The sequence below is a fragment of the Carettochelys insculpta genome, chromosome 29 (assembly GCF_033958435.1).
Source record: "Carettochelys insculpta isolate YL-2023 chromosome 29, ASM3395843v1, whole genome shotgun sequence".
Lineage (NCBI taxonomy): Eukaryota > Metazoa > Chordata > Testudines > Carettochelyidae > Carettochelys > Carettochelys insculpta.
Window position 1 is genome coordinate 8,005,372 of NC_134165.1, and position 25,422 is coordinate 8,030,793.

The following is a 25,422-nucleotide window of genomic DNA, read 5'->3' on the forward strand; positions in this document are numbered from 1 at the left end:
ATGCTATGGCCTAAAGGACTAATGTATACACGTGGGTCAGAGTGCTGTTTCTTAAGTAGGAGCAGAGAGGTTATTTTATCTGTCTCAGGCACTTGTGTGGTTGTTCCTGGAGTGCTGTGACCACTTCTGGTGTGTCTGGTTCAGGAAGGATGTGCACATATTGAAGAGGCTAAGAGAAGCACCCAAAGAATAATTAAAGAATTAGAAAACCTGCTTTATAGCCTCAAGCAACTCAGTCTATTTACATCAACAAGCAGAAGGCTATGGGGAAGGGCCTTATCTTAGTCTATACATAGCTACCTGAGGAATAAACATTTAATAATGGGATCTTCAATCTAGCAGAGAAAGGCATAACTTCACCCAACAGCAGGAAGCTGGAGTGACACAAATTCAGACTGGCGCCAAGAGCTATATTTTAACTGGGAGCGTAATTAATCGTCAGAACAATTTACCAAGGGTCATGGCAGTCTTCTTCACTAACAAGTTTTAAATCAAGTCTGGAAAGGGTGGATGTTTTTTGCTGCATGTGCTACTGGAGGGATTATTTTGAGGCAATCCTTGGCCTGTGTTAATGCCAGAGGTCAGATTATCTCAGTACAGTCTTCCCCCACCTTATGAAGGTAATTCGTTCCTGAAAACCCCCCTTAGGGTGAATTCTCGTAAGTCAAAAATGTAATTACCATTAATTTCAATGGGAAAAAATTTTATGCATTCCTGAGCCCCAAAATTTCCACCCATTTATGCTAAAACACCACCAAATCCCATTAAATCCGGTGCAAGGGGGTGGGCAGGGCAGGTGGAGGCGGCCTGGCCTGAGCGCAGCTTAGGTTAAACGTGGAGAGGGCGCTGCCAGGGGCTGGCCGCGTGGGGAGCTAGGCAGGCACAGGGAGCCCCCAGCTGGCGACGGGCAATGCCTCACTCGTGTGGGACTGCGCGGTGGAGAGGCCCTGCCGGTGGCAGCTGAGGCGGCAGTGGCAGGCGAGCCAGGCGCTAAATGGGAGGGAGCACTGCAGACGGCGAGCGGTGCCCGAGGCACAGCTGCGCAGGGTGGGCAGCGGCGGCCCCCTAGCCGCCCAGGGGGTAAGCAGCAGCAGTGGAGCTGGGATGGGCTGCGTGCCCAGCATCCACGTCTCTCAGAGTGGCATGATATACTGCCGGGACTCGGCCAAGTCTACCTCCCCACACCAGACTGCCGCCCTCTCGCAGGGCACTGCCACCCCCCCTGCACGGCCTCTTCATCAAAACCAATGTGGCCAACTCCATCTACCAGAGCCACCAGCCTCTAAATCGGTCCTCGTAAATGTGAAGAAATGCCTCGTAAGCTGAAGTGGGGGTATTAAATGAAACTCCTTGTGAAGGCGAATTCCCATAACTTGAATGGGCTTCTCTCGGGGTATGACTGTGGTACCTCTGAGCTCACACTCTAAGAATACGGGAGCAGGCTGAGAGAAGTGCCTGAACTCTGCAGTGTTCTCAGCGAAGGACTGCCTCTTTAAGGAGTTGCCCCCTCTCCTGCTTCTTTTCTTCCTCCATCCTGGTGCCTTTATCAGCCGGCAAACACATGTTAGCAGCCCAGTTGGTTTGCTGGGTTTTGACTGCAGGGGACTCCCAGCTGCAAGGTCTGGCCCCATGGCCTGCATGGCAACCTACAGCAATGTCGATAGCATTCAACCAGAACAAGATGACCTGTGGGGCTTAGAAGCAAGAGGCAAGGCAGGTATGGAGCAGTTGAGACTCACCACATATCTCTGACTCAGGCGTCTAGGTCCTGCAGAGCACCCACAAGGAGCCCTCACAGGGTGCTGCAGGGAGTGCATTCAAAGGGGGAAGCTGCTGTGCTGCACACAGAGGGTGGGATTCTGGCTCCTTGTGATGTGTTCCAGGTACTGTGTAGTGCCAGGGGCACTGAGGAAGCTGTGGAGGGAAGGGGACTGTGGGGACACAGGGGTGTTGATGGAACGGGTGGGGGAGCCGTCACTCTGTCCTTGCCCCTGCAGCCGGCAGTGATGTGTACATTGAAGAGGAGAGCCAATATGAGGCTGTCAATCCAGCTGTTGCAGCAAGGAGCAAGCAGCTGCCTCAGGCGCCAGGTAATGGATTTTGGATTGGCTGGCAAGGAGAGGGTGTGTTCTGTTTCTGGCTCTGGGAGGAAATTCTAGTCTAGTCGATGGGGGCAGGGCTGGGAGTCAGGACTACCGGGGTCCATCCTGTGGTCTGGTGATTTAGAATGATTGGAAATGGAGACAGGGGAGCTGAGAGGCAGGACTCTTGGGTTCCCAGCTCTGCTTCTAGCTTGCCACATTCACCACTCTGTGACGATTATCCTCCAAAGACCGAGGGATTCATTCCTGGAGAGAGTTGTGCCCTCTGATGGAAGCTCTGGCTATCGAGGCAATGTACCGTTAACATGTCCATTTCCCATCCCCCTAGAATGGGAGTGGAGATGGGGCCAATGGCGGATTTTGGTCACCATGACTGTCCTGGGAGTCTCTGTTCTGCTGAACCTGCTGCTGCTCACACTTGGCATTGTCCAATGTAAGTACTTGCCTCCCCTCACCCGCACTTCCATGCATGTCTCTCCCCTCTACTGTCAAGACGGCACCATTAGCTTCTAGCACCCTGCTTGGTAGATGGGCAAACAAGGCCCTCCATGCTCTCTCCCTGGCTGCTCTCTGTTCTCCCTTCCTGTCTGGACCCACGCCTTGGGAATCGTCCCATAAATACCCACAAAGTATTATCCTCCTTTGTGTCCCACCACATCCTCTGCTGAAATGCCTACAGAACGCATGACAACACATCACTGATATGCTGAGCCCACAGTCTGAAGTTGACCAATGTCGTCTCACTGTTTCCTGGTACCTCCCTGTCTGCCTGGCATCATCCCTTGTCCTTGACTTATACTGATATTGTGAACACCATACCTTCTGTCTGCTGTGTGTTTGCACAGCACCTCACATCATGCTGAAGCCTGGGACTCTGTAACACACCTAATAAATAATGGCCAGTGCCCAGCACAGTGGGTCATGATGGGCTCTAAGGCACTACTGGAATACAAAGAAAGTACCATTTCCACCCCCAATTTCTGGCTGTGAAAGGGACAATGACTATTAACGGATTGTGTGTATGCTGCAGAACTGGAAAGGACCTTGAGCGATTATGGAGTCTAGTCCTCTGGCTTTACGCCAGGACCTATCACCTCCCTAACCCACTTTTTTAAAGTCTGATCCACCCTAAACCCATGAAGGCCCCCTTAAGGAGTGACCTCACAACCTGGGTTCAGGGGTCCCCAAGCACTGCACCCCATCCGCAGGCAGGAGTGACTCTCACTCAGCAGGTAGAATAGGAAGTTTATTAGGCGACAGAGGCACAGCTCAGCACAGAGGTGTCAGTACAGCAGGCAGAGACAGTCATTTCAACCCATCCTGGCAAGAGGAGCCCGAGGGGTGCCCCTCTAGGGTGTAGGTTTCCCCCTTGCCAGGCTGGCTGCCTTCCAACTCTCTCTCTCTCCCCTCCCACACAGCTTCTAATTGCTGCCTCCAGTTCAAAGCCAGCTTGGCTCCTCCCTGCTCTGTGTTCAGGGCAGAGGTGTTACCTGCCAGCTTAGGTTGCAGCCCCAGGGGACAAGTAGCAGAGAGGTAGCTGTGTTAGTCTGCAGCTTCAAGAACAAAAAAAAAAAATCCTGTGGCACCTTATAGACTGACAGCTATTTTGGAGCATAAGCTTTCGTGGGCGAAGACCCACTTCATCAGATGCATGAGTGGGGGGGTGGTTTCAGACGGGTATTTAAAAAGTGGGGTCCTAGTAAGAGGGAGGGCCAGAGCTGACAAGATCTATTCAACAAGGTGAATAGGTGGCCAGTATCTGGGCCATTTCCACCTTGCTGAATAGACCTGTCAGCTCTGGCCATCCCTTTTACTGGGACCCCACTCTTTAAATACCCCACTGAAACCACCCCCCCAACTCCAGCATCTGATGAAGTGGGTCTTTGCCCACAAAAGTTTATGCTCTAAAATATCTGTTAGTCTATAAGGTGCCACAGGACTTCTTGTTGTTCTCGAAGCCCAAGGGCGGGGGGGGGGTGTCATCCTTAGCTGCTGTGAGCTGCTCTGCCTGTTACACACACATCCAGCCTGAGTCTCACATGCACCCCTGCCCTCATTCCATCACACTGGGGTTCACAAGGCCAATGTGCTAATTCCCTCCCCCGAAGCAGCCCATTTTCCACTGAGATTTGAACTCAGATCACTTGGTTCAGAGTGCTAACCATTACACCATGGAATCTATGTGACCACGGTCACTAAGCCTGACAGTGGCAGAACTGTGACTAGAAGCCAGGCATCCTGACACTGAGCCTCCCAGCACACACCCATGCCCCTGCTCTAACCTTTGCCTTCCCAGAACTGGGAATGGAGTTCTGGCTCATATCTCCCAGCTTTGACCACTCCCCTCCCCACCCTTCCCCAGTACCTGGTGCATGTGACATGGCCAACTCCATTGGCGATGTGTTTCCTATCTCCTGCAGACATGGAGATGACCAGCACCCTTGAGAAAATGCAAGTGAAGAACCAGCTGCTCCAGCACGTGGGTGAGTGTCCGTGATGGTGAATCCCAGGCCTGTAGCCCTACTATGCTCTGCTGGCTCCACCTGCTGAGGTGCCAGTGGCCTTTGCCTCCAACCCTTCATGAAAACTCAAGGCTCTAGACGAAGGTGGACTAGTCATTTCTCCTTCCCCTCACTGCTGGCCAGACGCTAAAAGTCTGGTTACTAGAGTTCAGCCTCCACATTGAAAGAGTGCGAAAGCAGCAGCTGCTCAACTGCTGAGGAATAGCACTGGCCTCCAGACCCTGTCTCCAGCGTCTGGCTCTGGAGTCCACCCCACTGTGCCCAGCTGCACCTGCCCCAACCCCTCACTCTAGGGTCTGACACCTGTTCTGACCTACTGTGCCGATTGCCCCTGCCCCTTACTCTAGGAACTGACTTTTTCTGAGCCAGAGTTCAGCTACTGTGCCCTGACTGGGTAGACTTGAGGGCAGCTCCTCCCAGCCCAGGTCTGCTGATGGTAGGTGAGTTCTGGGGGAGGGGAGAGCTAGTGACAGGAGGAGAGAGGCAACAGAGCAGGGGATGTGGCCTGTGGGGACAAGGTGGGCCAAGTGTGGCCAGTTTTCAGCAATTAAAGAATTGGCAACATTTTGCTGAGACTGGCCCCTGGATCATGCCAGCCTCACAGGCTGCCTCCCATTGCTTGTGCTACCCTGCCCACCCCAGCACTTACATCTCTATCCCACCAGCCTCTGGCTCCTTCCTGATCTACAGTGAGGCTCACCAGCGCTGCGTGAATGGAGCAGCCAACAGGTCTCTGACAGCTGTGCCATGTGACCCTGGCGCCCCCAGCCAACTTTTTCAGTGGCTGTCCCGGGGCCAGCTGTTGCATATGGCCAGCCAGCAGTGTGTAGCTGTGCCAAGGAATCAAAACCGGGTATCAGTGTGCCTGGAGCCCTGTGAGGCCCACACGAAGCTGCAGCACTGGGAGTGCCGGAACAATGGGTTGCTGGCCCTTGCTGGGGAGAACCTCTACTTCAACTATGGCAACAGCGTGAAACATGTGGTGATGCTGTACACAGGAGCTGGGCCCTGGAGCCGTTGGGTCGTGTATGGTAGCCATGAGGACCTCTGCTCCCGCTTCTGTCCTGGTGAGTTCTGCAGGACGTACCTGGCCCTGCGACCTTCACCGCAAATGAGCCTGTTTCCCTCCTTGCTCTGGCTCCATGCCACGTGGTGCTACCCTTGCAGGAGGCTGGAGCAATTTGTATAATGGTGGTGCTGAGAACCATTGAACTAAATTGCATCCCTGCTACTTAACGGAAATGACTTCAAGCCAAGGGATGTGGCTACATCCCCAGCATTCCTACCTCCAGCACCTATGAATCTGGCCTGCTCCCATACTAACCAACACTCCCCCACTACCATCCCAGAGCTGGGAATAGAACCCAGGAATCTTGTCTGGGATCATTCTGCCCCCTGGGACTCTGGGACTCCAGCTTAGGCAGCTCGTCCTCCTCCTTTTCCTGAAAATGAGGACAAGACTCCCTTGGCTGAGGAGTTTTTGCCCAACAGCTGCAGATTCTCCCTACAGAGCTGTGTTCTGGGGTCTGAGTTTCTAAATGTGACCCAGCTGTTACAGTTGTCTACCAGAGTCTGCAGAGAGCCTGAGATGGTGGCTCTGTGAGGAAGGAAACTGACCACACAACATCTCTGAAATCTTATGTTTGTGTAAGGCCTGGTCTGGCTGTGCTGGAATCCGTGGAAGCCTTTCCAGGGAGCTCAGTGACTGAAGCCAACCTTTTCCTCATTGTTTTTAACTTGTTCATCCTCACAGGGCTCTGTCCTGGTGCCTGGTGCCATCTAAATGGCTTTGAGTTGTGCTTGCTGAGCCACCATGTGATAGGCCATCCCACTTGGCTCAAACTCAGTACAGGGGGCAGACGCAGGGGCAGCCCAAATCCCTGCTCCACCCTGTCCCTTATGCCCCTTACTTACAAATTCCCATCCTTGTGCTGCAGTCATTCATGTGGCTGCCTGCTAGCTAAGCAGCCTATAGGGCCCCTAAGCTGTGTCTACACGTGCACGCTACTTCGAAGTAGCAGCGCCAATTTCGAAATAGCGCCCATCATGGCTACACGCGTTGGGTGCTATTTCGAAGTTAACTTCGACGTTAAGCGGCGAGACGTCGAAGTCGCTAACCCCATGAGGGGATGGGAATAGCACCCTACTTCAACGTTCAACGTCAAAGTAGGGAACGTGTAGACAATCCGCGTCCCGCAACATCGAAATAGCGGGGTCCTCCATGGCGGCCATCAGCTGAGGGGTTGAGAGATGCGCTCTCTCCAGCCCCTGTGGGGCTCTATGGTCACCATGTGCAGCAGCCCTTAGCCCAGGGCTTCTGGCTGCTGCTGCTGCAGCTGGGGATCTATGCTGCATGCACAGGGTCTGAAACTAGTTGTCGGCTCTGTGTATCTTGTGCTGTTTAGTGCAAGTGTGTCTGGGAGGGGCCCTTTAAGGGAGCAGCTTGCTGTTGAGTCCGCCCTGTGACCCTGTCTGCAGCTGTTCCTGGCACCCTTATTTCGATGTGTGCTACTTTGGCGTGTAGACGTTCCCTCGCAGCGCCTATTTCGATGTGGTGCTGCCCAACGTCGACGTTGAACGTCAACGTTGCCAGCCCTGGAGGATGTGTAGATGTTATTCATCGAAATAGACTATTTCGATATCGCTACATCGAAATAAGCTATTTCGATGTAGCGTGCACATGTAGACGTAGCCCTACTCAGCTCAGCCCTGCCACAGGTCCTGGTGGCCAATTTTCTAGTTATCCAGTTTCTTTCTGTGGCTCAGGATTGGGCTAGGATGGAGTTAATTCCCTGGGACAGCACTCTGTGATGTGTGAAGGTAGAGCTGAGTAGGCAGAGCATGGCTGCCCAGAGCTAATGGCCCCCAAAGCCACCAAAGGCCATGCCAGTTGCTTGCCCTAGTTTCAGAGGCTGCATCTGGTTGGCATGAACCACTGAGCTTGGGTGCAGCTTTCTGTGATTGTACCTACATGTGTGGGGATCCCAAGAGGTTGGGGCAGGGAGCAGTGCATGATGGGACTTCCAGGCTCCTTAGGTTGCACCTCCACAATGTGGCTTTGCAGAATCTTTTCTTTGGTCTCAGGAGCCAGGAGGATCAGAGACCTGATGGAGAATACTGGGGAGCAGGCAGCAGAGAGGCATACTCAAGAATCGAGGCTCCCAGTCCTCTAACTTCTGGGCTGCCCCACCAGTCTCTGCAAACTGCTCTAAATTCTGAAGTTACCCAGCTATTCTGCTGCCCCAATGACTAATGCAGTCTCTCCTCCCATGCCCCAGTCTGTGCTCCATGTCCTTGGGGCTGGACTTTCTTCCAGGATAAATGCTACTTCCACTCAAGCTCTTTGGGCACCTGGGATGTTGCCAACCAGTCCTGTACCTCTCTAGGTTCCCTGCTCCTCCAGGTGACCAGCTCTGCTGAGCAGGTGAGAGATGTTGGGCAGCAGCATGTCCTGTGGGTTACAGGGCAGTGGGGTGTAGGAGGAAGTCTGGGAAGGAGGGAGGTGGGTGGGATGTGCTGGGGAAGGAAGCCAGGAGCAGGGTGGGAGCCAGAGTGATTGCAGCCTCAAAACTGACTCAGCACTAGGGAAGGAGGCCTGGTTGGAGGCAGCAATTAGAGTGGTCAGAAGAGGTGAGAGCCAGATCAGTGGATGGGGAGGGGATAATCCCCTTGTTTTTGCTGTGGACCCAGCTAAGGTGTGAGACCAAATTGCCAGCAAATCAGTGAAACCAGATCACTTGCTAGTGCTGTAGCCTTGCCCCTTGCTGACCCCACAGGCAGCCCTTGGAACCTGTGTCTCCCTGAAGTGCAGGAGCCCCTAAACATAGGAGTCAGGGTAGTTGCTCCAGTCCATCCTATGGATGGGATAGTATTGGGTACAGGCAATGAGTTACAGAAATGAGTTACAGTCTATGGGTTCAAAAGGTGGCAGGGCTGTGTAATCGGTCCGCTGAATGTCTTATAGGGCCAACTCTGGTTGACTTGGGGACCTCTGCTCCTTTTTCCTACCTCCAGCCCTGTGACGTGTGCAAACAGAAGATAAAAAATGTTCTTGTGTCCCTGTTTTATCCCCCTCTTCCAGCTGATGGGACAGGCACATACAACTCCTTTACTGGTGTGAGAATTCCATTAACTGACACAGCTTTAAAAGTCTGTCTTGACCAATACTAACATACAGGTGAGCTGGTCTGGTTTCCAGCCATGTGTTGGTGCTCATGTGATGCCTACGGCCTTAATAAGAGCTGGACTCTGGTCTGTCAGCATCAGCTAGCCCTGGCTAACTTGCTGTGTCCCACTCTCTCAGCCTCTCTCCAGTTTGTTTTGTTGGACAGCAGGAGCAGTGAAGCAGAAACCTCCTGCATTGTAGGGAGGGTTGTTGGGTGGCCACAGGTCAAGTGGAGAGATGTCTGTTATGGCCATGAGCAGGCGTCTGCAACTGCAATAGCGAGAAGAGCCATTTTTTCGAATTTGGTTACAAAATCAGTACTTCAAGAGCCACAATGCATGTGAATACAAGACAGTCCTTAATAAATAACGTAGAACCCTAATTTTGTCACCCCCTAGTTTAAGAACAGCCGCACACAATGATTTGTACCAGTTAGAAAATTTAAATTATGGTTGGAGAGCAAATGAGGACAATGAACCACTGCACCTGGGATAGGTGCTTAAGCAAGAGGAAGCAATGTTCACATCAACCCTCCCTGCCCCACCCCCGCTCCCAGGCTCTACCTCTTTGGCCCCCCAAAACCTCCCCCGATCTACAGGTGTTACTCACCTCAGCCCTCAAATTCAGGCCCCTATCCTCAAGGTTTAACATCCCCTCATCCTGAACCACCCCCCCCATACCCAGAATTAACTCCACTCAGCCTCAAACCCGACCACCCATCCCTAGGCTTAACCTGCCTTAGCACCAAACTGGCCCTGGGACTAACCCCTCCATGGTGCTTTCCAGGGCTGTGCAGAGAGCACAGAGCAGAGGGAACCCATGCAGCTGCACACGCCAAAAAAATTTGTTAGTCTATAAGGTGCCACAGGACTTCTTATTGTTTTTGCGGATACAGACTAACGCAGTGACCCCTCTGATACTTGTCATATTGTCCTTGAGTGCCCTTCAGCATCTCGGTCATCCAGGGGCTCCACTGCTTATTTAACAGGCTTCCTGCTTCTGTCGTACTTAATTTTTTGTTCGCTATTGCTTTGTGAGTTTTGGCTATCAGATCTTTACATTCCTTTTTGGACTTTCTAATTATATTTTTACACTTCATTTGACAGAGTTTATGCTTCTTTCTATTTTCCTCACTAGGATTTAACTTCCACTTTCCAAATGATGCCATTTTATTTCTATCTGTTTCATTGATCTCTGTTGAAACCAGGAGGTAGCACCAGGGTCTGTCCATGTCCAGTAGCCTCCATGCTGAGGGGGCGAAGGGGACTGGAACACTGGAGATCCACCCCAGAGTAATGCTGCTCTCTCTGACCTCAGGCTCATGTTATGGCCTCCATGGAAGCACCAGACTCCTGGATGGGCCTCACGGACCAGGCGCTTGAGGGGACTTGGATGTGGGTGGACGGGACTCACCCAGCAGCCAATGCCAGGTACTGGAGATTATATCTGGGGTGAGAAACCTTTGATTACGCAAGAATAGCTGGAGCTGTAGAGAGGGTAAATGTCCCTCAATCCTGACCCACCTTGGGTCCTCTCTACTACCTGCTCCCTCAATGTGAACCCACAACCCTCTCATTCTAGACATGAGATTCCTGCCCCTCTCCCTGATCTACTCCCTCAATCCCCACACAGCGCTTCTTACTGCTTCAGCCCTTACTCTCCACCCCAGTTCTGCTAGTGCATCTCAGTCCTGAATTGAGATCAGCAACTTCCCTCACAGCCCGCAACCCCCCAGTCCAGACCTGGGCTCAATCCCACCCACCTTCCTGAGCTTCCCACTCAATAGCAATCCACAGCTGCCCATCTTCCACTCCACAAGTGGAATTCCCTTCTCCCCAGTCTGTCCCAACCCAGATCTTCAGGCTTTTAACTTGCCTTGTCTAGTTGATCCTAGTATTGGGGCCATCTCTAGAAGTGGGGGCTGTGGGTGTCATGGGGGCTGCAGCATTACCATCCCTGCTTTATCCTTTTCTTTCTGTTTTGCTTTCAGCTATTGGCAGACAGGGGAGCCCAATGGTGGGCGCAAGGAGAACTGTGTCCTGGCACGGCAGGACGGGCACTGGTATGATGCCCCATGCACAGCACAGCATCACTGGGTGTGTGAGAGGAAGCCCTGAAACTGCTTGGACAAGGAACCAAGCAACCTGGCCTTGCCTTGGTCCTCCCTCTGCTCCTGCTCCATCCCTCTGCTTCCCACTGTGACCATGGTTCTCTTGATGCCCACTGGCAGAGGGCATGGTGGTACCTGGGATGCAGGGCTCCTACTGGTTCATCAAAACAGATCATGAGATGTCTATAATAAAAGCTTGTGTCACACCTCTGTACTTAATCCTTGCAAGCTATATGGACTGGTGATATTTAAGGAATTGCGTATATGTTCTTAAAGTCAGTGTCAAGGTACTGGCCACCAAAAAGGGGGAAAGGCAGATGTGTTGATATCTCTGCCTGTTTTTATGCAGTAGTATGGTTCATAATGGGCATCCACTAAGAAGTCTGAGCTAACTGCTAATGAAGGACTCTGAAATCTTCAAAGACAGGAACAGCAGGAGTTATAAGCACAAAAGAACAATCACAGGGAGGCTTAGCCTACACTACCGAGTTTTGTTGACAAAACTTATGTCAGCACCCAAAAGTTCACAAAACAAAGTGTTTACACTTGCTCCCTCCGTTAACAGTTTATGTCCACAAGGGGACATACACCATCACGGACAGTGTGAGCAAAGTGTTGTGGGCAAGTACCCCACAATGCAGTGTTGTGAGAAGGCGGAGCGGATCACATTTTGGGATTACCTGTAGGTTTGCCCCCAGACTCATCAGCTGCTGGGAGCAGCGTCATGAGTAACTCTGAGCTCTCTCTGCTGAGGCATGTCAAAGCAGCACAGCAATCTTTCTCCTCCCCCTGCAGCAGCCGTCTGCCTGAGTTGTGTTCCTAGTACAGAGCAGAGCAGGAGCATGAGCATTCATAGAATCATAGAACACCAGGACTGGAAGGGACCTCGAGAGGCCATCGAGTCCAGCCCCTTGCCCCAATGGCAGGGCCAACTACTATCTAAGCCATCCCTGATAGATGTCTATCTAACCTGTTCTTAAATATCTCCAGCGATGGAGATTCCACAACCTCCCTTGGCAATTTATTCCACTGTTTGACCGCCCTGACAGTCAGGAACTTTTTCCTAATGTCCAGCCTAAATCTCCCTTGCTGCAGATTAAGCCCATTGCCTCTTGTTCTATCCTCAGAGGCCAAGAAGAACAAGTTTTCTCCTTCCTCCTTATGATTCCCTTTTAGATACCTGAAAACCGCTATGTCTCCCCTCGCTCTTCTCTTTTCCAAACTAAACAAGCCCAATTCTTTCAGCCTTTCTTTATAGGCCACATTCTCTAGACCTTTAATCATTCTTGTCGCTCTTTTCTGGACCCTCTCTAGTTTCTCCACATCTTTTTTGAAGTGCGATGCCCAGAACTGGACACAATACTCCAGCTGAGGCCTAACCAGCGCAGACTAGAGCGGAAGAATGACTTCTCGTGTCTTGTTCACAACACACCTGTTAATACATCCCAGAATCATGTTTGCTTTTTTTGCATCACACTGTTGACTCATATTTAGCTTGTGGTCCACTATAATCCCTAGATCCCTTTCTGCTGTGGTCATTCCTAGACAGTCTCTCCGCATTCTGTATGTGTGCAACTGATTGTTTCTTCCTAAGTGGAGCACTTTGCATTTGTCCTTATTAAACTTCATCCTGTTTACCTCAGACCATTCCAAAGATTTGCTCTTTGTTCCCCACAGGGACCAGCACACTCAGCTGTCAGATACTTCCTCTAGTTTTGAAAGGAGAGGATCAGGGACACATGCTGCCAGGAAAGTAGAGATCAAAACACTGACCAGAGTTATCAGGGCAAGCATTGTAGGATATCGACAGAAACAAGTTCTGTCGACAAAACAAACAGCAGTGTCTACTATACCGGCTCTGAGGCCACAAAAACAACGAGAAGTCCTGTGGCACCATATAGACTAAGAGAAAAATTGGAGCATAGGATTTCATGGGCAAAGACCCACTTTATCAGATGCAACTGGGGTCTCTGCCCATGAATGCTTGTGTTCCAATTTTTCTGTTAGCCTATAAGGTACCACAAAACTTCTTGTTGTTTATATTGGCTTTTTGTCAGGAAAAAAGGTGAAAAGAAAAAAAAGCCTCTTGTAAAGGTGAAAGATTTTTGTTGCCAAAACTGGGCATTTTTCTCAACAAAAGTTGCATTGCAGTGTGTATGCTCTCACTGTGTTGTTGCCAAAAGCTGCCCTTTGGCAACAAGACGTCGTAGAGCAGCCAAAGCCTGAGTCGGACCAATGGTGCATCTAGTCCAGTATCCTGTCTTCCAGCAGCAGCCATTGCCAGGGCTTCAGAGGTAATGAACAGAACAAATAATAATCTAATCATTATAATTATAATAATAATCGAAACATCCACACCCAGCTCCTGGCAAACACAGGCTCAGAATTTGGGATTATATTCCTGCCAGTCCTGGCTAAGAGGCATTGATGGACCTGTCCTCCAGGAACTTATCTAGTTCTTTTTTGAACCTGTTATAATTTTGGCTTTCACAACATCCCTTGGTGAAGAGCTCCACAGGCTGACTGCACGGTACCTTTTGTCTGTTTTAAACCTGCTGCCTATTAATTTCTTTGTGTGACCCTGTCTTGGGTTCTCCTTGTTATCCTGTTTAGGAGCAATATTAGAAACTTTTGAAACTATATTAGGGGTGTGGATTAGCTCCAGGGTAGCCTTCGCTCTGGGAAGACAAGCGGAACAAGCAGGAGGCTGGGTGGGTGTCTTAGGAGAAGGGGTCTCAACCAAACTGGTTGAAAACACAGAGAAAGAATTTGAGATAAGTTATCTTGTAGGCAAGTTAACTTTAGGCATGTGATGAATTTCCTTGGAGTGCAACTTGGAACTGGAGTACCGCTGAGCCTTCTGATATAGCAGTCTGACCCCCTCTCACACTGTGACAAGCTGCAGACTACTCTCAGTCCTCCACTCACATAAACACATAGATAGGGACACGTGCAGCTGAAAATGCATGAATGTTTCTCCTCAGCTCCTTATAAACTAGCAACAGAAATGCTCCACCCAGCTCCACAGCCTAGGATCCTAAAGCTGTGCCACCTTGCCTTGGTCAAAAGACTGACCAATGTAAGTTTATTACCCATGTGCCACTTCTTCAATGTGGCTTGGCAGGACTTGGCACGGAGGGGTTGGGGTTGTCACAGGCCCTGCACCCCACTAGGGAAAGCTCTGCCTGTAAATAACTCTAATTTCCTTTCCCTAGTTAATAAACCCTTAGTTGACTATTGGATTAGATTACCTTTTATCACTTTTGGTGTGAAGTTTGAAGTATGAACAGATGAGAGGTAAGTGATTGGTCTCTTCGGACTGGAAGCAACCTGAATCTGTTCTGATCTTAGTCCAGGTCACCTGACTGGCAAAATACATTAGAGAGCCCCACAGAAGACTTGGTGGCCCTGTGGTAAGGCTGCTTCAGGAGTTCTCATCTGTTGCTGGGTTGGTGAAATCTAATGATTTGACATACAGCCTGTTGCAAGGAGGGGGTGCCCTGCTATTTTAGTCTGCCCAGAGCTCACTTGTGATTGTCAACCACCTGCAACATCATGGAGATCTCATGGAGCTGGAAGGAACCTCAAGAGGTCATTGAGTCCAGTACCTGGCACTCACAGCAGGACTTTTCTCCATTCTTTATAGATTTTTTTTAAACTACTTGCCCCAGACACCTAAATGCTCCCCTCAAGGATTGAGCTCACAACCATGGATTTAGCTGGCCACAGCTCTAACCACTAAGTTATCTTCCCCCCCCAAATGTTGCATGGCTGTGGGAGGAGACCCAGTATGGGGAGGGGCTGTTGCATTGGTGGGGCAGGGATCATTGCAGCCAGTTGTTTCTCTGATCCATTTCACTGATTTGCCGGCACTTTGGTTTTAGGGATTAGGGTTTGAGTTAGGGTTTGGATTTAGGGATAGGATTAGGGGTTGTTGTGGGTTTGAGGTCGAGGTTAGTGTTTAGAGTTTATTGTTAGGGTCTGGGTTATGGTTTGAGAAAGTTTTGGTTAGGTGGGGTTAGGGTTTGGATTAGTGTTAGATTTAGCGATTGGGTTAAATTGTAAATTTAGGTTAGGGTTAGGGGTAAGAGTGAGGGTTAGAGGTAGGGTTAGGATTTATGGGTTATGGGTTAGGGTTTAGGGTTAGAGTTAGGGTTTAGGGATAGGGTTAGGCTTAAAGGTTTGGCTTTGGGTTACTGTTAATGTTAGGGTTTAGGTTTAGGGTTAGGGTTATTATTAGGATTATGGGTAGAGTTAAGGTTTGGGTTAGGGTTGTGTTAGGGTTTGGCTTTGGGTTAGGGGATATGGATTAGGGTTAGGGTAATATGAGGGTTAGGATTGAGGTTGGGTGGGGGCTAGGGTCAGGACTGCGGTTAGGCTGAGGGTTAGGGGTTGGGGTTAGTGTAAGGGGTTAGAGTTAGAATTTTATGTTAGGTTTATGGTTTGGGTTAGAGTCAGGGATAGGGGTCAGGTTCGGGTTAAAGTTTGGGTTAGGGTTTCAGTTAGGGTTAGGTTTAGGGTTGGGTGGGGGTTTGGGTTAAGGGGTGAGTTTAGTATTGGGTTTGGGGTTAGGGTTGGGTTTAGGTTCAGGGTTAAGTGTTAGCAGTAAGGGTTAGGGAGAGGGTTAGAATTAGGGTTAGTTTTAAGATTTGGTTTTGGGTTAGGTTTTAAATTTAGGGTTAGCCTCGGCATATAGGGTTATGGTTGGGGTTAGGGTTAGTGTTGGTGTTGAGGTTGGTGTTATGGTTGGGGTTAGGTTTAGATTTAGAGTAAGGGGTAAGGGTGAGGGTGAGGGTTAAATGTTAGGGTTAGGATTTAGGGATAGGGTTGGGTTTAATGGTTAAGGTTTAGGGTTGTGTTAGGATTGTTAGGGTGAGGGTTGGGGTCAGGGGCAGGGTCACGGTTAGGTTTAGGATTAGGGGCTAGAGTGAGGTTTAGAGGTTTAGGTGTAGGGTTAGGATTAGAATTTAAATTAGCATTAGAGTTTGGATTAGGGTTTGGGTTAGGTTTAGGGTGAGAGTTAGGGTTAGGGATAGGGTTATTGTTAGGGTTAGGATTAGAATTAAAGTTTATGTTAGGGTTTGGAATAGTTCTTGGGGTTAGGGTTCAGGATTAAGGGTAGGGTTACGGTTAGCCTTAAGGTTTTGGATTTGGATTATGGTTTGGGACAGGGATATAGTTAGGATGAGGGTTTAGGGATAGGGTTAGGGGTTCATGGTTAGGGTTAGATTTAGGATAGGTTAGGGTTACAGTTTGGTTTAGGGTTGGGGTTAGGGTTTGGGTTTAGGGTTAGGATTAGGGTTAGAGTTTGGGTATGGGTTATTTTTAGGATTTGGATTGGGGTTAAAACTAGGTTTAGGATTAGGGTTCAGGATCATGTTAGGGTTAGGATTAGGGTTAAAGTTTGGGTTAGGGTGAGCCTTAAAATTTGGATTTGGTTTATGGTTTTGAATAGGGTTAGGGTTTGGGTTAGGGTTTAGGTTTGGGTTAAGGTTAGGATTAGGGTCATGGTTTTGGGTTAGTGTTAGGGTTACAGTTGGGATTAGGGATAGGGTTAGAGTTGTGTTAGGGGTAAGGTTATTGTTTAGTCCTAGAGTTTGGTTGGGGTTAAGGGTTTGAGTTGTGTTTGGGTTCGGAGTGGAGTTACAGTTGGTGTTTTTGTTTGGTATAGGGATTAGTTTTATGTTTAGAGGACAGGGTTTGGGGTTAGTGTTTGGTTTAGGGTTAGGATTGTGTTTGGTGTGGGGGTTAGGGTTGGAGTCAGCATCCGGGTTAGGGATAGTTGTCAGATTTAGGGTGAGGGTTGTGGTTAGGGTTAGTGCTAGTGTTAGTGTTAAAGTATGGGTTTAGGTATAGGGTTAGGAGTTAGAGGTAAGAGTTTGGGCTAGGGTTAAGATTTAGGTATGAGGTAGGGGGGTACAGGTTACAGATTAGGGGTTAGGTTTTGGGCTATGGTTTGGATTAGGGTTATGGTTAGGGTTGGGGTTTTTGTTAGGTTTAGGGTGAGGGTTTGGTTTAGAGGTTAGGTTCAGAGTTAGGTTTAGGGTTAGTGTTAGGCTTAAAGTTTAGGTTTGGGATAGGGCTATGGTTAGGGTTAGGTTTTAGATTTAGGGATGGGGTAAGAGTGAGGGTTTATGGCAAGGGTTAAGGTTAGGGTTAGGATTAGGGTTAAAGTAAGGTTTAAGGTTTGTGTTTGGGTTAGGATTAGGTTTTAGGTTTTGGGTTAGGGTTTATGTATGGTTAGGGTTTGGGTTTAGTTTAGGGTTAGTGCTTAGGTTAGGGTTAGGCATTGGAGTTGGGGTTGGGATTAGGTTAGGATTAGGGTTTGGGTTATTGTTAGGGTTTGGGACAGGTTAAGGGTTTAGCATTAGGGTCAGGGTTAGAGTTTAGGGTTCAGGCGTAGGATTGTGGGCAGAGTTAGGGTTAGGAGTTAGGATTAGGTTTGGAGCTAGGGTTTAGGGTTAAGGTTGTGTTAGGTTTGGGTATAGGGTTTGGGTTATGGTTCCAGTTTAGGCTTTGGGTTAGGATTTAGGGTTATGGCTAGGATTAGGGTTAGGTTACAGTTAGTGGGTTAGGGTTAGGGATAGGGTCTGTGGTTGGTGTTTGTCTTAGGGTTGGGGGATTGGGTTTAGGCATTAGTGTTAGTGTTTTTGTGGTTGTGGTTGGGTGGGGGATTAGGACTGGTGTTGGGTAAGTGTTAGAGTTAGTGTTATTGCTAAGGTTTGTGGGGTTAATGTTTAGAGGTTAGGGTTGAGGTTTATGTTAGGGTTGGGGGTAAATGTTGGGTTTGGATTACAGTTTGGGATAGGGTTACCTTTATTGTTAAGTTTTAGATTTAGGGTTAGGGTTGGGGTGAAGGTTAGTATTAGTGTTAGGGTTTGATTTAGGGTTAGGGTGTAAGGATAGGGTTTGGATTAGGGTTAAGGTTTGGGATAGGGTTAGGGTTAGCGTTATGTCCTGGGTTAGGGTTAAGGTTTAGAATTAGTGTTAGTGTTAGGATTTGGGTTAGTATTATGGTTTGGGGTTATGGTTTGTTAAGGTTAGGATAGAGGGTTTGGGTTATTGTTTGGGTTAAGAATTAGGGTTGGGGTTATGGTCACGGTTGTTATTGGGATTGAGTTTGATGTTGGCGTTTGTGTTGGGATCAAGTTCAGGTTTAGGCATTATGGGTTGGGGTTAGTGTTAGGGGTTACTCTTAGTGGGTAGGGTTCTGGTGAGGGTTAGGTGTTAGGATTAGGGTTTGGGTTAGGTTTTGGGTTTTGGTTTAGGGTTTGGGACAGGGTTAGGGTTTTGGTTTAGTGTTAAGGTTTAGGCTGAGAGATAGGGTTAAGGTTAGGTTTAGGGTTGTTTTAGGGTTAGTGTTTAGAGTTAGGGTTAGGATTAGGATTTGGGTAAGGGTTGAGGTTAGAGCTTGTGGTCAGGGTAAGGGTTTGGGTTAGGGTTAGGGGTTGGGGTTAGGTTTGGTGTTGGGGTCAGGGTTTGGGTTGGGGTTAGGAGTGAGGGAGAGGTTAAGGGTTAGGATTAGGGTTTAGAGTTAGTTTTGGGGCATAACGTTTGAGTTAGGGGTTGGGGTTAGTGTTTGGGTTTGTTTTAGGGTTAGGGTTAGGGTCAGTAGTTAGGGTTAGGATTAGGATTATGGTAGGGTCAGGGTCAGGGTTGGTTTAGGGTTTGAATTAAGGTTAGGGTTTAGGTTAGGGTTAAGATTAGGTTTAGGGTATAAAGTTTGGGTTAGGGTTGGGGTTAGGAGTCAGAGTGAGGGTAAGGGTCAGGATTAGGGTTTATGGTTAGGATTAGGTTATAGGGTTTGGGTTAGGGTTCATTTTAGGGTTAAGGTATGGATTTGGCATAGGGTTATTATTAGAGTTAGGATTAGCATTAGCAATAGGATTTAGGGTTAGGGTTATGCTTAAGGTTTGTGTTTGGGTTAGGGGCTGGGATAGAGTTAGGGTTAGGATTTAGTTTTAGAGTTAGCATTAGGGTATAGGTTTTGGGGTAGCTATTGGAGTTGGGATTGGGATTAGGGTTGGGGATGGGGTTGATGTTTGGGTTAGGGTTGTGGTTCATTTTAGGGTTAAGGTTAGGGTTTGAGTCAGGTTTACTGATAGCAGTTAGGGGTAGTGGTAGGGTTGGGGATTGGGACTTAGGGTTGGTGTTGGCCATGAGAGTCGGGATTGGGGTTGCAGTTGAGACTCTGGGTTGGGGTTGGGACTCAGGGTGTGGATTGGTGGTTCAGCGTGGGAGTCATGAGTGGGGCTGCAGTTGGGACCGTGTGCTGCATTTGGGATTGGGACTCAGGGTTGGGACTGGGAGTTGGGAATCAGTCTTGGAAGCTGGGACTCAGGGTTGTGGGTTGGGACTCAAGGCTGGGGTTTCATGTTAGGAATCTGGTTTGGGATTGGGACTTGGGATTGTTGTTGGGGTTGGCAGACAGGGTTGGGGTTGGATTTGGGAGTCGAGGCTGAGGCTGGGACTCAGGACTGAGGTTAGGAGCTGGGAATTTGGTGTTGGGGCTTGGGACTAGGGGTTAAGGTTGTGATTTGGGATTGGGGTTGTTACTCGGGGTTGTTACTCAGGGTTGAGGTGGGGTCGGGACTTGGGGTTTGGGACCTGGGACTCAGGGTTGAGTTTGGGATTCAGGGCTGGGTTGTGGGTTATGGACTAGGGATTGGGGGTGGGGTTGGCAGGGAGCTGGGATTGGGACTCAGTGTTGGGGATGGAACTCGAGGGAGAGAGTTGGGACTTGGTGTTGGGGGGGTGGGATTTGGGATTGGGTTTGGGACTTGGGGTGGGACTCAGGGTTGGGGTGAGGATGTAGTTGTTACTTGTGGTTGGGGTGAGGATGTAGTTGCAACATGGGATCTTGGGTTCTGACTGGGGGTTGGGATTGTGACTTGGAGTTTGTGCTGGGGTAGGGGTTGGTACTCAGGTTTGGGGGGTGGGACTTCAGGTGTGGGTTAGGACTCGGGGTTGGGTTTGGAATTTGGGTTTGGGTTGGAATTTGGGATTGGGATTGGGAGTCGGGGTTGGGATTCAGGATTGAGATTTGGACTTGGGGTTGGGGGTTCAGATTTGGGGTTGAGTTTGGGATTCAGGATTGGGTTGGGGGTTGGAGGTTGGGAGTCAGGTTTGGGGGTTGAGGGGTGGGACTCAGGGTTGGGATTGAGATTTGGATTTGGGATTGGGGTTGGCAGTTGGGATTAGGGTTGGGGTTCAGGGTAGAGGTTTTGAGTCAGGTTTGGGGTTGGGACTTAAGGCTGTGGCTGGGATTTGGCACTTGGGCTTGGGAGTTGTGACTCGGTGTGGGGGTTGGGATTCCTGGTTGAGGTTGGAATTTGGGGTGGAGTGTATGGTGGGGTTGGGACTCAGGTTTAGGGCTGGTGTTGGGAGTCAGGGTTGGGATTTGGGAATGGGGCTGGGAATCAGGGTTGGTTGGCAGTTAAGATGTGGGATTAGGGTTGGGATTCTACATTGGGGTTTTTATTCTGGGTGGGGTTTGCATTTGGGAGCTGGGAGTGGGGTTGGAGTTGGGACTCGGCATTGGGGTTGGAGATGGGGTTGGGAGTCGGAGTGGGAGTTTGGGTTTGGCTGTTTTGACTCAGGGTTGGAATCAGGGGGTTCAGATTTGGTGTTGGGGTTTGGACTCAGGGTGGTGGTTGAATTTGGGATTTGGAAGTGGGGGTTGAAGCTGGGACTTGGAGGTGCGGTTGGGGTTGCAACTTGTGCTCTTTGGTTTGTGCTCAAGGTTGGGGTTGGGACATGGGGTTGGCATTGGGGTTGGAGTTAAGGTTGGGAGTTGGGCTCTGGGGTTGGGACAGGGGGTTGCAGTTGTGATTCAGGGTGGGGACTCAGGGTTGGGGTTGGGAGTCAGGCTTGAGGGTACAGATTTGTGTTTAGGGTTAGGACTTGAGGTTGGTGTTGGCAGTTTTGACTTGGGGTTGGGGTTGTGGGTTAGGATTTGGGATTGCAGGTTGCGGTTGGGGTTGGGGTCAGGGCTGGGGTTGGGACTCAGGTTTGAGGGTTGCGGCTTGGGGTTGGGGTTGGGAGTCAGGGATGGAGTTGGGGATTGGGACTCAGAATTGGGGTTAGGGGTCTGGGTTGGGGCTGGAGGTTGGTACTCAGGGTTGGCATTGTGACTCAGGGTTGGGGTGGTCGTTAGGACTTGGGCAGGGGTTGGGACTTGGACTGTGGGTTGGTGGTTGGGACTTGGGGTTGAGCTTGTGACTCGGGGTTGGTGGTGGGGGTTGGGAGTTGGGTTTGGGGGCTGGGATTTGGGATTATGGGTTGGGATTTGGGATTGGGGTTGGAGGTCCTGGTTGGGTGTTGGGACTCAGGGATCATAGAACCATAGAACAATAGAGCTGGAAGAGACCCAATAAAGCCATCAAGTCCAGCCCCCTGCCCTAGGCAGGACGAAACCCATCAGATCAGCCCAGCCAGGGCTTTGTCAAGGCGAGACTTAAACACCTCCAGGGATGGAGACTCCACTGCTTCCCTGGGTAGACCATTCCAATGCTTCACCACCCTCCTAGTGAAGAAGTGTTTCCTAATATTTAACCTGGACCTTCCCAGCTGCAACTTGAGACCACTGTTCCGTGTTCTGCCATCCGTGACCACTGTGAACAGCCTCTCTCCAGCCTCTTTGCAACCTCCCTTCAGTGAGTTGAAGGCTGTTATCAAATCCCCCCTCAGTCTTCTCTTCTGCAGACTAAAAAGTCCCAATTCTCTCAACCTTTCTTCATAGGTCATATGCTCCAGCCCCCTAATTATTTTGGTTGCCCTCTGCTGGATCCTCTCCAGTGTATCCACATCCTTCCTATAACTGGGGGCCCAGAACTGGACACAGTACTCAAGATGTGGCCTCACCAAAGCCAAATACAGAGGAATAATCACTTCTCTGGATCTACTGGCAACACTCCTCTTGATGCAACCTAATATGCCATAAGCCTTCTTGGCTACAACGGCACACTGTTGATTCATGTCCAGCTTCTCGTCCACTAGAATCCCAGGTCCTTTTCTGCAGAACTACTACTGAGCCAGTCAGACCCCAGCTTGTAACAATGCTTGGGATTCTTCCGGTCCAAGTGCAGGACTCTGCACTTGTGTCTATTGAACCTCAACAGATTTCTTGCAGTCCAGTCTTCCAATTTGTCTAAGGCTACGTCTACACGTGCAGCCAACATCGAAATAGCTTATTTCGATGTTGCGACATCGAAATAGTCTATTTCGATGAATAACGTCTACACGTCCTCCAGGGCCGGCAACGTCGATGTTCAACTTCAACGTTGCTCAGCCCAACTTCGAAATAGGCGCAGCGAGGGAACGTCTACACGTCAAAGTAGCACACATCGAAATAGGGATGCCAGGCACAGCTGCAGACAGGGTCACAGGGCGGACTCAACAGCAAGCCGCTCCCTTAAAGGGCCCCTCCCAGACACAGTTGCACTAAACAACACAAGATCCACAGAGCTGACAACTGGTTGCAGACCCTGTGCCTGCAGCATAGATCCCCAGCTGCCGCAGAAGCAGCCAGAAGCCCTGGGCTAAGGGCTGCTGCCCACGGTGACCATAGAGCCCCGCAGGGGCTGGAGAGAGAGCATCTCTCAACCCCCCAGCTGATGGCCGCCATGGAGGACCCAGCAATTTCAACGTTGCGGGACGCGGATGGTCTACACGGTCCCTACTTCGACGTTGAACGTCGAAGTAGGGCGCTATTCCTATCTCCTCATGAGGTTAGCGACTTCGACGTCTCGCCGCCTAACATCGAAGTTAACTTCGAAATAGCGCCCAACGCGTGTAGACGCGACGGGCGCTATTTCGAAGTTGGTGCCGCTACTTCGAAGTAGCGTGCACGTGTAGACGCAGCTTAAGTAACTCTGGACCCTGTCCCTACCCTCCAGTGTATCTACCTCTCCACCTAGCTTAGTGTCATCCGCAAACTTGCTGAGGGTGCAATCCAACCCCTCATCCAGGTCATTGATAAATATGTTGAACAGAACAGGATCCAGAACTGAACCTTGGGGCACTTCACTAGAAACTGAGAACCATCCCGACATTGAGCCATTGATCACTACCCGCTGGGCCCTACCTTCCAGCCAGCTTTCTATCCATCTTACTGTCCATTTATCCAATCCACATTCCTTTAACTTGCTGACAAGAATATTGTGGGAAACCGTATCAAAAGCTTTGCTAAAATCAAGATAAATCAAATACACTGATTTTCCCCTACCCACAGAGCCAGTTATCTAATTGTAGAAACTAATCAGATTGGTCAGGCATGACTTGCCCTTCATGAATTCATGCTGACTATTCCTGATCACTTTCCCCTCCTCCAAGTGCCTCAAAATGACTTCCTTGAGGAGCCTCTCCATGATTTTTCGAGGGACTGATGTAAGACTAACCGGCCTATAGTACCCTGGATCATCCTTCTTCCTGTTTTTAAAGATGGGCACTACATTTGCCTTTTTCCAGTCATCCGGGATCTCTCCCAATTTCCACGACTTTTCAAAGATAACAGCCAAGGGCTCATCAATGACATACACCAACTCCCTCAGAACATTTGGATGAATTAGGTCCAGGCCCATGGATTTATGTATGTTTAGCTTTTTTAGATAGCTCCTAACCCGTTCTTTCCCCACCAAAGGCTGTCCACCTTCATCCCACAGTCCATCACTTATCGCATTGGTCTGGGAGCTGTCCTTGTCCGTGAAGCCAGAGGCAAAGAAAGCATTAAGTACTTCAGCTTTCCCTACATCATCTGTCACTGGGTTACCTCCCTCATTCAGTAGGGGCCCCATGCTCTCTCTGATCACCTTCTTACTAACATGTCTGTAGAAACTTTTCTTGTTATAAGAACATAAGAACATAAGAATGGCCATACTGGGTCAGACCAAAGGTCCATCCAGCCCAGCATCCCATCTGCCGACGGTGGCCAATGCCAGGTGCCCCAGAGAAGGAGAACAGAAGACAATGATCAAGTGATTTATCTCCTGCCATCCATCTCTTGCCCTTGTTCTGAAGGCTAGGGGCACCATACTTTATCCCTGGCTAATAGCCATTTATGGACCTAACCTGCAAAAATTTATCAAGCTCTTTTTTAAACCCTAATAGAGTCCTGGCCTTCACAGCCACCTCGGGCAAGGAGTTCCACAGGTTGACTGTGCGCTGTGTGAAGAAAAATTTCCTTTTATTAGTTTTGAACCTACTACCCATCAATTTCATTTGGTGTCCCCTAGTTCTTGTATTATGGGAAAAGGTAAATAATTTTTCTATATTCACTTTCTCCACACCATTCATGATTTTATATACCTCTATCATATCGCCCCTCAGTCGCCTCTTTTCCAAACTGAAAAGTCCCAGTCTCTCTAGCCTCTCCCCATATGGGACCCATTCCAAGCCCCTAATCATCTTAGTCGCCCTTTTCTGAACCTTTTCTAATGCCAATATATCTTTTTTGAGCTGAGGAGACCACATCTGCACGCAGTACTCAAGATGTGGGCGTACCATAGTTTTATATAGGGGAAGTATGATATCTTTTGTCTTATTATCGATCCCTTTTTTAATAATTCCTAACATCCTATTTGCCTTACTAACTGCCACTGCACACTGCGTGGATGTCTTCAGAGAACTATCCACTACAACTCCAAGATCCCTTTCCTGATCTGTCGTAGCTAAATTTGACCCCATCATGTAGTACGTGTAATTTGGGTTGTTTTTTCCAACATGCATTACCTTACACTTACCCACATTAAATTTCATTTGCCATTTTGCTGCCCAATCACTCAGTTTGCTGAGATCTTTTTGTAGTTCTTCACAATCCCTTTTGGTTTTGACTGTCCTGAACAACTTGGTGTCATCTGCAAACTTGGCCACCTCACTGCTTACCTCATTTTCTAGATCATTGATGAACAAGTTGAACAGGATCGGTCCCAGGACTGACCCCTGGGGAACACCACTAGTTACCCTTCTCCATTGTGAAAATTTACCATTTATTCCCACCCTTTGTGTTCTGTCTTTTAACCAATTCCCGATCCATGAAAGGATCTTTCCTCCTATCCCATGACCACCTAATTTACATAAAAGCCTTTGGTGTGGGACCGTGTCAAAGGCTTTCTGGAAATCTAGGTATATTATGTCCACTGGGTGCCCCTTGTCCGCATGTTTATTAACCCCTTCAAAGAATTCTAATAGATTAGTTAGACACGACTTCCCTCTGCAGAAACCATGCTGACTTTTGCCCAACAATTCGTGCTCTTCTACGTGCCTTGCAATTTTATTCTTTACTAGTGTTTCTACTAATTTGCCTGGTACTGATGTTAAACTTATCGGTCTATAATTGCCAGGGTCTCCTCTAGAGCCTTTTTTAAATATTGGTGTTATATTGGCCGTCTTCCAGTCATTTGGTACCAAAGTGGATTTAAAGGATAGGTTACAAACCACTGTTAATAACTCTGCAATTTCACATTTGAGTTCTTTCAGAACCCTTGGGTGAATGCCGTCTGGTCCTGGAGACTTGTTACTATTCAG

At 49.2% G+C, this 25,422-nt stretch overlaps 1 protein-coding gene and 1 long non-coding RNA gene across 2 annotated transcripts in view; one reads left to right on the top strand and one right to left on the bottom strand.

The window, feature by feature from the left end:
- The window catches only part of LOC142002966 (uncharacterized), a 59,302-nt gene that overhangs the window by 17,676 nt on the left and 16,204 nt on the right, over window positions 1-25,422 (bottom strand). The window lies entirely within an intron of this gene.
- Window positions 1,630-11,099, top strand: LOC142002965 (macrophage mannose receptor 1-like). The gene is made up of 8 exons (XM_074979516.1): window positions 1,630-1,717; window positions 1,998-2,090; window positions 2,431-2,535; window positions 4,523-4,585; window positions 5,290-5,691; window positions 7,903-8,048; window positions 10,107-10,219; window positions 10,780-11,099. Exons 1-8 carry the CDS (start codon window positions 1,630-1,632, stop codon window positions 10,904-10,906), a joined length of 1,137 nt encoding a protein of 378 aa, XP_074835617.1. The 3' UTR covers window positions 10,907-11,099.